The 15,060-nt window shown below is 42.3% G+C and overlaps 1 protein-coding gene and 1 pseudogene across 1 annotated transcript in view; one reads left to right on the top strand and one right to left on the bottom strand.

Moving 5' to 3' along the window:
* PPP3R1 (protein phosphatase 3 regulatory subunit B, alpha) overlaps positions 1 to 12,401 on the bottom strand; it is a 71,923-nt gene extending 59,522 nt beyond the window's left edge. The window contains exon 1 of the mRNA XM_025868561.2: positions 11,917 to 12,401. Within this exon, the coding sequence (XP_025724346.1) occupies positions 11,917 to 11,919 (3 nt within the window). The 5' untranslated portion in view covers positions 11,920 to 12,401. The remainder of the gene's footprint in view (positions 1 to 11,916) is intronic.
* Positions 6,044 to 6,536, top strand: LOC112821248 (small ribosomal subunit protein eS12 pseudogene; annotated as a pseudogene).
* Positions 12,402 to 15,060: the final 2,659 nt, after the last annotated feature.

The raw sequence follows: 15,060 nt of genomic DNA, 5'->3' as shown, positions 1-15,060 counted from the left end.
ACCGAATACATTTAATGAGTACCAACTGGATTTCCAGGCACTCTATTGTCACCACAACCTGAGGTGCTCTTATTCCCATTTTACACTACTAAATAAGGTCAAGAGTTTATGGTATTTGTTCAAGGTCACACAGCTAATGAATGGCAGAACGAGAATCTAAATTCAAATCTTTCCAACTCCAAAGCTCGTGCTGGTATTAGAAGATTACTGCCAACACAATAACTTTCAGTGAACTGCAGATACATAATCATTCTAGACCAGTGCTATCTAATAAAAATTTCTGCTCTGTACTAACAGAAATGTTCTATATCTGCACGAATGCAGGAACCACTAGACACAAGGAGCCACTAAGGGCTTGTGATGTAGCTATTGTGGCTAAGGAACTAAATTTACAATTTTATTTAATTTTAATTCATTTTAATTAAAATTTAAACAATTACATGTGGCTACTAAATTGCACATCACAGATCTAGACTGTACTAGATTGAAAACAAGAAAATGAGCAAATAAAAGAGTCAAGAAGTATGATGATAAAGACAGAGTTGACAGCCACACAAGAAGGTAGAGTTTAAGTAATCTGATTGTTCATAAATTCATTATTTACCTGAAAAAGATTACTATGAGTTAGTTTATAATTCATAAAATTCTCTTTGTTAGGAAAACAGTTGCAAGATAAGTAGATATAAAATCATGACTTCCCTTATAACAGTACTTGTTTTTCCTGACATTCCAATTTTTTTTAAAGATTGCCTTACAAGTAAATAATACTACAGGATGCCAGCTTACTGCATGCCGATAACAGGAGATTCCTTGTGGCATCACACTCAGGCAGATATGATAAAAAAAAAAAAAATTCAGCCCTAAAATTAGATTAAGGATTAATAAAACTGCTAACAGCTCCATTAAGACCAATGGTAAAGGGCGCCTGGGTAGCTCAGTTGGCTAGGCGACTGCTTTCAGCTCAGGTCATGATACCGGAGTTCTGGGATCAAGTCTCGCATCAGGCTCCCTGCTCAGCGGGGAGTCTGCTTCTCCCTCTGACCCTCTTCCCTCTCATGCTCTATCTCATTCTCTCTAATAAATAAAATCTTTAAAAAAAAAAAAAAGACAAATGGTAAATATCTGATCTTTTCTGTAGGTTGCTATGCTTCACTGTTTTGTACTTAGGTTTTAAAATGCTTATCTAGGGCGCCTGGGTGGCTCAGTCTTGTTAAGCGTCTGCCTTCAGCTCAGGTCATGATCCCAGGGTCCTGGGATCGAGCCCCGCATCGGGCTCCCTGCTCAGCAGGAAGCCTGCTTCTCTCTCCCCCACTCTCCCTGCTTGTGTTTCTGCTCTCGCTATCTCTCTCTGTCAAATAAATAAAATCTTAAAAAAAGGAATAATTTTAAAAAATGCTTATCTAATTCTCACACACAAATAAAAATACTCTGTATTATTTACAAAGGACAAAAGAGAACTGGTTAGAGTACACATAAGTTTAATAAGGCTACCAAAACAAGTCAAAGTGTCATCTCACAGAAATGTTTTTGGGATAGCAACAGATTATCGCATGGCCCTCCTTGTGATACTCCTAATAAAGGGCTTTAACTGACAAAACAAAACTCTAAGGAAGGAACCTATAAGAACCTATGGATTGTTGATTTTCAGTGCTAAATTTTAAGATTTCCTATAGAAATCTTCAAATGTCTAAAAAACTTTTATAGTACAAGGTTATAAAAACCAGAGACAAACCCAGACACATATATTAGTCATAGCTCATTTCAAAATTTTATTCCTGTGCCAGATCTATGCATTAGCTGTCAACTCATACCACAAAAAGGGTATGGGAGTTCAAGGAGAAAATTCAGAAAAGGAGAGTAGATGTGAGCTGTTGAACAGAAGGTTTATTTGGAAGTATAAAAGTGAGGAAATAATTTTAACTGGCAAGCTTGAGATAGAATAGGGGCTTTATAGACTACACTCTGGAGATCATTTTCTCTTTTTAAGAAATTGTTTAGTTAACACTAAGGTAATAAATGGAAAAAATAAGTACAAAAAATTTTGTAATAAAATATTTTCTTGGGGACCTGGCTGGCTTAGTCGGTAGAGCATGCGGCTTTTGATCTCAGGGTTATGAACTCAAGCCCCACATTCGGTGCAGAAATTACTTAAAAAAATTTTTTTTTCCTCTTAAGAGTAATTTCGTAAAATACTGTCACAGTTAGAATTTTGTTAAAATACCAACCTCGATCATTACAAAATCACTGCCTGATCAAAAAATTATGCTGAATTGTTGAGTCATGCTTACAATGAAATACAGTTAAAAACATTGGAATAAAACTAACTGTAATGAGTCAACTAGAGCATGGTACTGTTAAAATCTCTTTAAATTTAATCTTTCAAATAAGAACTAAATTACAAAAAAATAAATCCATACAGTGCCACAAGTTCAAAAGGAAGAAAAAAAAAACAAAAAACAAAAACCCAAACCCTCCCTTTTGTTAAAGTACACAAGAAACTCAACAGTGATCAATATAAGAATATCAGTGATCAACCCTGAAAAGGCTCACTTGCCATTTTATACTTTTGGTACAATCTGAATTTTAAGCAAATGAATTAATAATGTCTTTAGAACTTTAAAAAAAAATTAAGAATATCAATCTACAACTAGATGTTCCCCTTACATAAAACCTGAACTCAGAAAATGGTTTTTTTAGACCTATGTAACTTTGTCAGAAGTTATTAAAGACTGACAAAGTATTTACCTCTTCTCTTGTTAATACTTCTGTTTCTTAGATTCATTCCCTAGGTCACTGACCCACTGGTATTCTCTCTTGGGTCCACTTACTATTTAATAACATTTACTTAATACCCTATTAACTGCATATCAAATCCCCCCAAAATCAGTATTATAATCCTTTTCCATACTCCTCACCCTCAATCTCACCCCATCTGCCTCAGCCTTTAATCTCAATTTCAGATGATCTTGCCTCAAACTATCTTGAATTACTGAGAGAATTTAGGCCACTTCCCATAAACTACATTAAAATGTATCTGTCGGGTGCCTGGGTGGCTCAGTTGGTTGAGCGACTGCCTTCGGCTCAGGTCATGATCCTGGAGTCCCAGGATCAAGTCCCACATCGGGCTCCCTGCTCAGCGGGGAGTCTGCTTCTCCCTCTGACCCTCTTCCCTCTTGTGCTCTCTCTCATTCTCTCTCTCTCAAATAAATAAATAAAATCTTTAAAAAAATAAAAAATAAAATAAAATAAAATGTATCTGTCTTTTTTATTTTTCCCCCTCTCTCGATGTACCTTCTTTCCCTTTATCCCCCCCTTCTTTCTGCCACTTCTAGGACTCATTCCATTAACTATCCTTTCTTACAGCTCCCTCGCCTGGCTTCTCTTCTAATTCTAAAGAATACCAACATCTGGGCACCTGGGTCGCTCAGTTGGTTAGGCATCTGCCTTTGGCTCAGGTCATGGTCCCGGGGTCCTGCCCCACATCGGGCACCCTGCTCAGCGGGGAGTCTGCTTCTCCCTCTGCCTCTCCTCTCCAGCTTGTGCTCTAATAAATAAATGAAATCTTCAAAAGTAAATAAAGAATACCAACATCTGCTATCCTAAACAAAACTCACCCCAACTGTAAACCACTTAACTTTTCTTTGTCCTTTTTTTCATAAATGTCTCAGAAAAGGAACTGACACTCATTGCCTCCGTCTCATCAGCACTCACTCCTTTATTCCACTTACTCATTCACATATTCCTTCTTCAAACACTACTTAATATCTGGTATATATCATGTATTTGTAATAAAACAATGAAAAGACAAAGACAAGGCCTCTGCATTCTGAGTTTACATTCCCTTTCAATCTTATTTTCATTACCTAGGATTTAAGTTACTGTTTTAAAGATTATGACCTCTATAACAGTTTTCATTTTTATCTCCTTCCCTCTCATGTTAACAGATGAAAAAAAATCTCTTATTGCCTAAGGAGAGTCATATTTCATCCTACCTCCTTGGGGAACCTCAGACTATTAATAATTCCATCTTTTCCCTTTGAATCCTCAACTACACTCCCTCTTTCCAGGCTATTCCTTTTACCCCAAAATAAATTCTTCCTCAAACCTAAACTCCATAGTTTTTATCTTGTCTCATTCTAGTCAAAATTTTAAAGAACAGTCTATACTCAATGTTTGTCTACCCGTTTATCCCTCAACTCACAGCATCCTGGCTTTCCTTGTTACCAGTACAAAATGGTGTTTTCTTGTACTGTTGGCCAGGGTCACCAGAACTCTCCTGATGCCTCTAAGATACTTTTAAGTTCTTCTCTTTCCTGATCTCTACAATATCTAGGCACTGCTGACTCCTTCAAATCTGACATCGCTCTACTAATTTCCAACTCAATTTATTCTCAGACAACCTTCACAGATTCCTCATCCTCTATCTACCTCTTAAATGCAGTGTTTATGGTTTACCCTCTTCTCATTTTATATTCTTTCTCCATAGGATTTCATCCAGTTTCATGGCTTCAACTACTACCTAAGAGACCTGCACAGACAATGCTCAAATCTTTAATCCCAGCCCAGATTTCTCTTCTGAGTGCCAGATATAGAGTCAATTACCTGTTGGCCATTTCTACCTAGATGACCCACGATTACTTTTTTTTTTAAGATTTTATTTATTTGAGAGGGAGAGAGAGAGTAGAGGAGAAGGGCAGAGAGAGAGGAAAAAGGAGAAGCAGGCTCCCAGCTGATCAGGGAGCTGCACGTGGGGCTTCATCCCAGGACCCTGGGATCAGGCAGATGGCAGATGCTTAACCAACTGAGCCACCCAGGCGCTCTGAACTACTTTAAATTCAACATGTCCAAAATAGAAATCAACATTACTCCCTCATATCTCCTTTTCCTATACCTCCTAGAGAGAGAATGTGCATTTCTGAAAAGATCCCAGATGAGGCTGATACAGCCAGTTCAGAATTCACATACTGAGAATCACTGCTCTAATACATATTACCTCTTCCTACCTTCAGGCTATCTAGTCTCTTCTATCCTAGGCCGAGATATCTATGCAGCAAGCAGCAGTAATATCTCACAGCACTCTATCCTACTGAACTTACAGAATCTTGCAACATAGCATTCCAAGTATTAATTACAATATAAGAGAATGCTAGAGATAACAGAGATAATACAACAGTCATCCCAGCAAACTGGAAGTTTCTTGAGGAAAGGACATTTCTTATATCCCTAGAACTGAATCTTAACCAAGCAGGTGCTCAATAAACATTTGCTGAATGGATGGCACAATCATCTGTCCAGTCAGCCAAACCAGAAGCCAGAGGGTACACCCCTTTTCTTCCTACAATCCAACAGTCACCAAGTCCTATCTTCTACCTCTCAAAATGTCTCATACCTGGTCTCTCCTCCTCATTTGCACTGTCCCTACAGTCTTTTAAGTCCTCACATGAATTATTGTAACAATTTCTTAACTGGCCCCCATTCCTATATTAATTTACCCTATTTTATTATCCACATGGCCACCAGACTGATCTCTTTAAAAAAGCAAATGAGACATCATTCTCCTGCTTAAAAATAACAGTTTCCCACTGGTTTAGGGGAAAAAAAAGTTAACTTCTTCATATGATATGCAAACTCCTCTATGACCTTGCCTCAATCTAACTGACCACCCTCTTTCTCCTTTCCACCCTAACCCTCTACCCTGCAGCCCTCCAGATGAACTGGCTTGTATATATTATGTCTCTATGGCTTTAAACATAGAGCTCTCTTTCTAGACCACCTCTCTCATTGGCTAAAGACTCATCCTTTTAAGACTCAGCTCAGGGCGCCTGGGTGGCTCAGTTGGTTAAGCGACTGCCTTCAGCTCAGGTCATGATCCTGGAGTCCTGGGATTGAGTCCCACATCAGGCTCCCTGCTCAGCGGGGAGTCTGCTTCTCCCTCTGACCCTCCCCTCTCTCATGCTCTCTCTCTCTCTCTCTCATTCTCTCTCTCAAATAAATAAATAAATAAAATCTTTAAAAAAAAAAAAAAAAAGACTCAGCTCAGCTCTTTCCCTGCCACCACCAAGTGGCGCAGAGGGCAGAGACTTAGGTGCAGTCAAGATTCGGCTACACTTGTAACCCACAGCCATGCCGCCATGGCCGAGGAAGGCACTGATGCTGAAGGTGTAATGGACGTTAATACTGCTTTACAAGAGGTGCTGAAGACTGCCCTCATCCACGATGGCCTGGCACGCAGAATTTGCAAAGCTGCCAAAACCTTAGACAAGCACCAAGCCCATCTTTGTGTACTTTGCGCCCAACTGTGATGAGCCCATGTATGTCAAGTTGGTGAAAGGCCTTTGTGCTGAACACCAAATCAACCTAATCAAGGCTGATGACACAAGAAACTAGGTGAATGGGTAGGCCTCTGTAAAACTGACAGAGATGGAAAGCCCCGTAAAGTGGCTGGTTGCAGTTGCGTGGTAGTTAAGGAATATGGCAAAGAATCTCAGGAGAAGGATGTCATCAAGGAATACTTCAAAAATGCAAGAAATGAATAAAAAATTTGGTTCTGTTCTAAAAAAAAAAAAAAAAAAGGGACTCAGCGCAGACACCTCATCTCTTCAGGAAGCTTTCTCTGAGTGACATTTGTCTCCCTGCCCCATCCTCACCCCAGTTTGGATTAAGTCTCTCCCCTGCCATGTACTTTTTTTTTTTTAAAGATTTTAAAGTAATCTCTACACCCAACGTGGGGCTTGAACCCACAACCCCAAGTCCAAGAGTCACATGCTCCACTCACTGAACCAGCCAGGCACCCACCTCCTGCTAAATACTCTTAAGCACCCCACATTTAGTTAATAGCACACATCACAATGCATAGTTGTCCTGTTTACTCCACTCGATTAAGTTCCTTGGAAATCACAAATGTGTCTTATGTTTGTACAGTGTGAGGTATGTTAACAGATACTTAACTAAAATTTAAATAAATACATTCCTTGCTATTCTCTAAAGGAATAGAAAAATTACCTGGAGAAGCTATAAAATCTATACTGCTTGCCCCCATCCCTAGAGTTCTGGATTCAGCTGGTCCAGGGTAGGATCTGACGAGTTCCCAGATGATGCTGACACTGCTATTCCAAGTTATCAGTGCTCCAAATGTTTTCTCTTCCTATCTCCAGGATTTAGAGTCTTTTCCTAGGTGCCTCCAACTCTTCCTTCTGCAATCCTAATAACCTTTTCAGACCCAAGCCAATTTTCACCTCCTTCATAAAACTTTCCCTAATCCCAAAGGAAACTGATCTTGCTCTTTCCTCAATTTCTATCAGGCTTTGTGTGCATTAGTCATATGATAACTCGGACTAACTTTTTTCATACCTACTGGCATTTGTCTAATGTTCTAGATTTAAATGAAGATAGAAAACCTGCCTTAATCATTTTAATACTTTCAACAAACAAGCACAGCAACCACTGAACAGCAGACAAAAACTACAAGTATGTGTTATATGAATGAATCCCTGTTGCTTGCCCAGACTCTGGGCCCATGGTCTGACTTGCTTAATCCTCCTGGCCCAAGCTGACTTCCTTATACTGCCATGTACTTTTACTTGCTTTACTACCCATAACAGAGGCCTGATCTACCCAGAGTTATCTGTCCCTTGCATTGCTTTGCTGACTAACCCTCAGTTTCTTTACCTTGCAATCTATGCCTTTTTAATTTTCTCATCCACTATGGGACATAATGAGCAGAGACACTTTCTCATGAGTAATGTGAATTTTAATTCTGCTGGCCATAAGACGGGTTGCTTACTTTGTTGTTGCTATACAGCCTCTGTCACAAAATCTGAACTAAAATATGCTGTGTGCAACTCCAGTGCAGGTATCATGGACAGTAATAAATGTTTTGGCTTCTATTTACAAATTGGGGAAATAATTTTATTTTCTTTTAAAGATTTTATTATTTATTTGAGAGAGAGAGAGAGAGCACAAGCAGGGGGAGAAGGAGGGGGGGAAGCAGGCACCCCGCTGAACAGGGACCGCAGGATCCAGGGATCCAGGACCCCAGGATCAGGAACCGAGGAACCGAGCCAAAGGCAGACGCCTAACCAACTGAGCCACCCAGGTGCCCCAGACTGTGGAAATAATTTTAATAAAAAGTTGAAAAACACAAAGACATAGAAAGGTCATTTATAAAATTAAAGGTTTTCCTAAAAAACAAATTTAAAAGAAAAGCCAATTACTTACACACCGTATTCATATATGCATCCAAAATAAAATCCTAAGGGCGCCTGGGTGGCTCAGCTGGTTAAGCGACTGCCTTTGGCTCAGGTCATGATCCTGGAGCCCGGGATCGAGTCCCACATGGGGCTCCCTGCTCAGCGGGGAGTCTGCTTCTCCCTCTGACCCTCTTCCCTCTCCTGCTGTCTCTCACTCTCTCTCTCAAATAAATAAAATCTTTAAAAAAAAAACAAAATAAAATCCTATTTGTTTTAAAGATTTTATTTATTTATTTGACAGAGAGAAAGAGAGAGCACAAGCAGGGGGAGCGGCAGGCAGAGGGAGAAGCAGGCTCCTCGCTGAGCAAGGAGCCCGATGCGGGGCTCAATCCCAGAACCCCGGGATCATGACCTGAGACGAAGTGGCTTAACCAACTGAGCCACCCGGGTGCCCCCAAATCCTATTTTTAAATTATCCTAAGTACACGGTAAAAACTATTTTTAATGCAAGAAAAGTTAACTAAGTTTCTAAAAATGCCCCTACAGGGGTGCCTGGGTGGCTCAGTCGGTTAAGCGTCTGCCTTCAGCACAGGTCATGATCTCGGGGTCCTGGGATCAAGCCCCACATAGGTCTCCCTGCTCAGCAGGGAGTCTGCTACTTCCTCTCACTCTCCCTCTTTGCTATCTCTCTGTCTCAAAGTCTTTAAAAATAAATAAATTAAAATAAATTAAAAAAATAAAATAAAGGGGCGCCTGGGTGGCTCAGTCATTAAGCATCTGCCTTCGGCTCAGGTCATGATCCCAGAGTCCTGGGATCAAGCCCCGCATCAGGCTCCCTGCTCCGCGGGAAGCCTGCTTCTCCCTCTCACACTCCCTCTGCTTGTGTTTCCTTTCTCGCTGTGTCTCTCTCTGTCAAATAAATAAATAAAATCTTTAAAAAAATAAAATAAAATAAAATAAAAATGCCCCTACAAAATTTACCCCTCCAAAAATTACTCAGAGACTTTTCAATCACACAGACCTAAACAAACACTCTTCTGTTTGATCATTTTATTCTTCTTCTGCATGTCAGGAACACTGAAGTACTCTATCTAAAATACAGATGCCTACCTAGAGAAAAAAATTGTGAAAACATCTATTTATTTACTTCAGTAAACATACACTATTTATTTTGTCAGACAACGACCATTAGTTCGGGGGGGGGGATTCCTAGAAGCTCAGTACTCAGGTGTGTGTGTGTGTGTGTCTGTGTGTGTCTGCGTGCGTAAAATCTTCATCCCACCTGGATGGTCAGCAGTTTAAAATTCAAAAAGAGGTGAAGAGAGGGAAAGACTTTACTCTCAGGAAATAAACAAACTACTTTTAACATTGCAACTAAAATAAATAACTGTCAGAAAAGATTGCTGATAAGTTCAATCCAATCTTTCTACTTTCCCCTTACTTGAATTAATCAGTCATATTCATAAGTTAATTCATAAATTAAAACCAACTGACAAAATTGTCAATATGATCATGATACTCCGTAAGTTATAATAAAGTTTTCCAAAGGGAGTGAAAATTTTCAGAAGTCTATGCTCAATTAACTAGAAAAATGAACCAGATCACTCCAAAGCCCAAATTATTTGAGTTAATACCCCATATAGCAGAGTTGACCTATAGGCATGGTCTTGATACTTTCAAAACAGTGCTGCATTCAAGAGACCAAAATTCTAAACTTGGGAAGCCACTGTCACAACAAATTAACTAGGTCCTGAAACGGTATTGAGAGAATGGTAGAAGAAAGAACCAAGCGTAAATCAGAAAATACTGAAAAGAAAACTGGAAAGAGGGAAATAATGAACTAGAAGGAAACAGTATCAAAAGGTAAATCTTAAAATATTTTTTTTAAGATAAGAAAACACGGAGTACCAGGAAGGTAAATTTAAGAGCTAAAAAAGGAATTTCCCAAATTCTATCTGTTGGTGGGGGGGGCACACTACAGGGGGTAAAAAAAAAACTTGGAAACCAGTTCATTCTAATATATAACACATAAGCAACAAAAGGCTGGATCATTATTCCTCACCATGTATTGTTTACAAATGCTGGTAAAAACACTCACTGCAATGGTCAAAGATCTTCAAGATCCTGACCTTCAAGTAAAATACATGTATAAGGAAGTGACATTAAAGCACTAAAATGCAATTCGTAACTCCAAAAAACTATGCCAACAAAAAGACTGCACTATGAATGGTCTTGATCTAAGCTGTTTTCTGTAGTAGTCTGGAAAAACCTAAGTTTTGTAACTTTGGGGGCCAAAGTTGTCTCTGAGCCGCCTCCCAAGTTGGCAAGGAAAAACTTCCTCTATATATAAAACTCACTAATCATTTATTAAGTCTGTTCCTAATTTGGATTTTAAGTACACTGATAAGTGCACTTGAGAAATGTCCTGTATTTTAAATAAAAGCTGACTTACTTGAATTTTCTAGTTTCACTTTGTTCCCTCACAATCACATCGAACTGATTTTAAGTTGCAGTCAACAGAATTTCTCTTCGATAATCCACTGCTCTATTTTGAAACACTTAAATTCTACATACAGGGTGAAATACAATCCAAGAAATTACCCAACGTCAAACAATCGGTCTAAAAATCTTCTGACAACTCTTGGAAGAGTTTTAGAAAAAGCCTAACAACGAAATCACATGTCTGAATATCTGATACATATGGAAAAGCACTGCTAACTTTTTCTACTACGTATACAATTCATGATTGCAAAGAGGAAACTGCAGCGGCTACCCGGAGCGAGAAAACCGGTAAGGTAACAGGCTAAAAGGGCGTCGTTGATTTCTTGGCTACAGTGACAGAAGCGGGAGACACACCCCTAGCGTCGGTTTGAAACACTACAGCAATGAATTCTACCTAGGGATTAATGCGAGGGTAAGGAAAGACAAATTTAAATCGCCATGATTCAAAAACAACCACGAGAGACTGACTTACGAAGGTAACAAAGAAAACGAAAAACCCTTGACAGTAAAGAAGCACTGAAAACATATCCCCATTTATCAAAGACCGAGTTAGACTACGTTTTCAGGAACATACACCTTGGACCTTTCCGGTTCGCCAGAGAGAAAAGCAGCAGCGAAAGGAACCCCATAAGGTTGCAAACAGCAACAAAATACTAACAGGAGGGGGGGAAGTGGCAGGATTCCTGCGAAGGCTCGCTGCTTGAAAATGGAGTGGGAGAAAGAAGAGGTCTGGAGAGAAAGTGGGTCTTATATAAAAAAGCCATTTACCACGTATTATTTCCCCAGGATTCTGGAATATACCCGAACTTGAAGGAGTGAGTCTGGGGGTGAAAGGGGGGCTCCACGTGGAGGAGGATCCGGAAAAAAGTAATGCAGGCCGACGAGTGGCCAGGACCAAGCCGATGGCCGGGGAGAAGGGGGTTGAGGCCCGGGCGGACTCCCGGGGGGCGCGTGGGGGGTGGCGGAGGGGCGCCCCGCGGAGGCCCGGGGGCGGAAGCGGCGGCCCCGCGGTCCTGTCAAGCAGACGGCCCACCGCCTCCGCCCGCCGCCAACACACCCGGGCCACTGAAGGCTCTCTCGGACCCGCTGCGGCCCCAGCGGGGCCGGGTCTCTCGAATTTTCCACTGGGGGAAGCTGGCCAGAGGCATCGGGGCTCGCCCCCGCCCCTGGCCCTGGCAGCGGCGGGCAGAGGAAGGATGGTGCATTGGGGAAGCAAAGGTCTCACCATTTTGCTCGGCGGTTGGCGGCTCGCGCGGGAGGAGGAGAGTGTCGGCGCTCAGAAGGGCTCCCGCAGGAAGCGGCGGCGGCGGCCCAGCTGTGCTGGGCTGAAGCGGCTGCGGCCCTCGGGACGCCCGCGGGGGAGGGGGTGCAGGCTGGGGGAGGGGAGGCGGTGCCTCGGGGCCCGCGCCGGCCGGGTGACTGGGCACACGGGAGCGGGCGGGGAAAAACAGAAATTAAGGTCGAGATTCGGAGACAGACAGAGCGGGAGGAGAGACGGCGAGAAAGGGGAGAGACAGAGAAGCAGAGAGAAAGGGGGGGAGAGGGGGCCAGGCGGCTCGGGGGCTGCAGCCTAGCGCTCGCGTCGGAGCCGTGACGGACTCACTGCAGTGGTTAGCGCTGACCCGCAACCTCAAGGCATGAAAAAGGGGGAGGACTGGAGAGGGAGGAGAAAGCGGAGCGCAGCGGGGCGGAGGGCGGGGGCGCGCGCGGAGCCGGCGGGGGGCGGGGCTTCCGCGAGAGGCGCACATCCGGGAACCCGCGCGCCGGCTCCGCGGTGGCCGCCGGGGTGCTCTGGCGAGCTCTGGTTGGGGATCGCGGAGCGCGCGACCACGTTCTCTCCACCGTGGGCCGCCCTTTGCGTGCGATGCGGGGGGAGGACAGGGACGGGGGCGCGGACGTCGGTGACGTCACGTTGCGGAGCCCTTCCTGTCATGTGGCTGGAGGCGGGCAGGTCGGGGGAAGGCTGGGTCAGGAGGAGGAGGAGGAAATGCGAGGGTGCTGTGAGAGGGAGGAAATGTGAGGGGTGTCCGAGCTCCGGGCGAAGGCGTACTTGCTTCCAGGAGTAGGAACCTCGTGGGGGAGGAGCAGCAGATGCGCGGCCTTAAGGTGTCAGAGCCACCCAGGCACTGCACCAAAAAACAAAAACAAAAAAAAGAGGAAAATCCAAACCCTGGAGCTAGAAGGGAATCCGTTTACTCAGGAGGATTGGTATCTTTGCATCAGTGTACCGACTTGGACCCACTACAAAATTGCTGGGCGCATGTAAACTGTTGTCACCCCGGTGCAGCACCCGCAGGCCCACACCCCAGTATGAGCTGGCAGGGTCAGGAGCCAGGTTGGAAAGACAGGGAGGAAGAGCCAAAGCTGGCTACAGCTTGAGGCTGAGGAGCCACCAAACAGCTGAGTGGAAGAGCTGCTTCCCACTCCCGCAAAGACTTCCTCACCCAGTTCTGTATTTTCCTTAAACCCTCCAAGCTGCCGTTTGACGGGGTGCCCAGTGTTTGTTTTTGAAACACATTCGAAGATAGATTGCCCACTTATCCCTTTAGTAGGGCTATATCTACTTTGGTGGCAATCACTATTCCCAGAAAATTCAGATTGTCATGGGAAATGGAAGAGCATAAGGAGGAAAGTTATTGGGGGCGGCGGCGGGGTGGGGGGAGCCGATGGGAAAGGTGTGATAAGGATAGGGAAGAAAACATTTTGCAATTATTTTAACCATTTATTCCCTTTCAAATTCTTGATAATCATGAGGTTTATATGTATGAAAGAGGGAGATAATGTTTTCTAGTGGTCAGAAACTCCTTATTGACAAATCCTTTGAATAGTTTTATAAAAAGCCGTAGTGTTTTTAAAGGCAGTCTGTTGAAGCTTCTCACGTAAGAGTGTTACTCTGTGGTAATTATTTTTCCATGATAAGCGAGCATCTTTTCTAAGAGGCTCAATGGCATGCCTTAGGTCTCTCTGTCTCTCCCTTTCTCTCTCTTTTTCTAAGAACTACTTTCTGTGTCCAGATGAATAAAGAAAAGTAACTAAAACATAACAAATTGTCTCATACAGTGACTGCATCAAGGAAAGGCCAAGAAATAACACTGTTTCTCATACTAAGTTTCTTATATATGTTTCTATTTATATATTACTATGTTACATTCTAAAACAGGGAAAAGTCCCTAAGCTAAAATGTGTGTCATTTATGTTTTTTAGGTATATTATTTTAATTAGTTTATCATAAAATTAAGATATGCTCATTTTTTTAAAAGTAGTATATAAAAAAATTCCACCCCCTTAACTCCACTTCTTAGAGGTAATCACTGTAACTGCATTCGTGTGTATGTCCCTTGGACAGACTCAATGAAAATCAAATTATCATTCTGACTGAGGATTAAATACCAAGAAAGAATTTGATTTACATGGGATGCAGGAGATTCAGAATAACCCATAATTTTGTGAAGATTTGAGCCAATTTAGACTACCATCATTCAACAAGTATGTACTATGAACCTAAATCAGAAATTCAAAAGCTAGGCACTGTGAAAGATTGGTTAGCCTCTGTTACTGACCAAAGCAAGAGACACAAAAGGGCCAAGTCTACTCGATCCTTCTCATCCTACAAATCTCCCAGATACACCATTTACATTCTCTCAGCCTTGTGTATACTGCATAAAATACAGACATGTAGCAGGTTGCATCTCTGACACTGAAACTAATTAGCCTATTTTGAATCCATTGAGAGAGACAAACCTAAAATGCACCTTTAATACACAGGTTTTTGCCCTAAGGTTCAAAAAAGAAAGTATGATTCCATTAAGTTTTTGTGTAAAGCTTAGTATGGGAGGGGGCAAGTACCAAATAGTCCTGCAGCAAGTATGCATGTTTTTAGATAACTAGGTAAGTGAAAGACAAAGGACAGAGCTAACAAATGGATCTTTTTCCTGGAAAACTTAGCAACCAAAAGATGACTGTTGAGGAGTTTTATGTCGGGTAAGTTGGAGGGAGACACACTTAAGACATCCCAGTTACAAGAATAGTAACAGCTATGCATGAGGTAATAAGAAGTACTAATGGCAGAGGCAAGGAAGGGGTAAATATGAAAGACATGAAGCAAAACTACACTGACAATGCAACTTAGTAGATGTAGGGAACAAGGAGAGGAAGAAATAAAAGATGACCAATTTGGGGCGCCTGGGTGGCGCAGTTGGTTAGGCCACTGCCTTTGGCTCAGGTCATGATCCCGGACTCCCAGGATCGAGTCCCGCGTTGGGCTCCCAGCTCAGCAGGGAGTGCCTCTCCCTCTGACCTTCTCCCCTCTTGTGCTCTCTCTCAAATAAATTAAAAAAAAAAAAAGATGACCAATTTAATTTGGATGACA

Source organism: Callorhinus ursinus, unplaced genomic scaffold (genome assembly GCF_003265705.2).
Source record: "Callorhinus ursinus isolate GAN/ISIS: 27379988/994484 unplaced genomic scaffold, GSC_fseal_2.0 scaffold10, whole genome shotgun sequence".
Lineage (NCBI taxonomy): Eukaryota > Metazoa > Chordata > Mammalia > Carnivora > Otariidae > Callorhinus > Callorhinus ursinus.
Note: the sequence above shows the minus strand (reverse complement) of the source record. Positions and strands in the feature narration are given on the sequence as shown.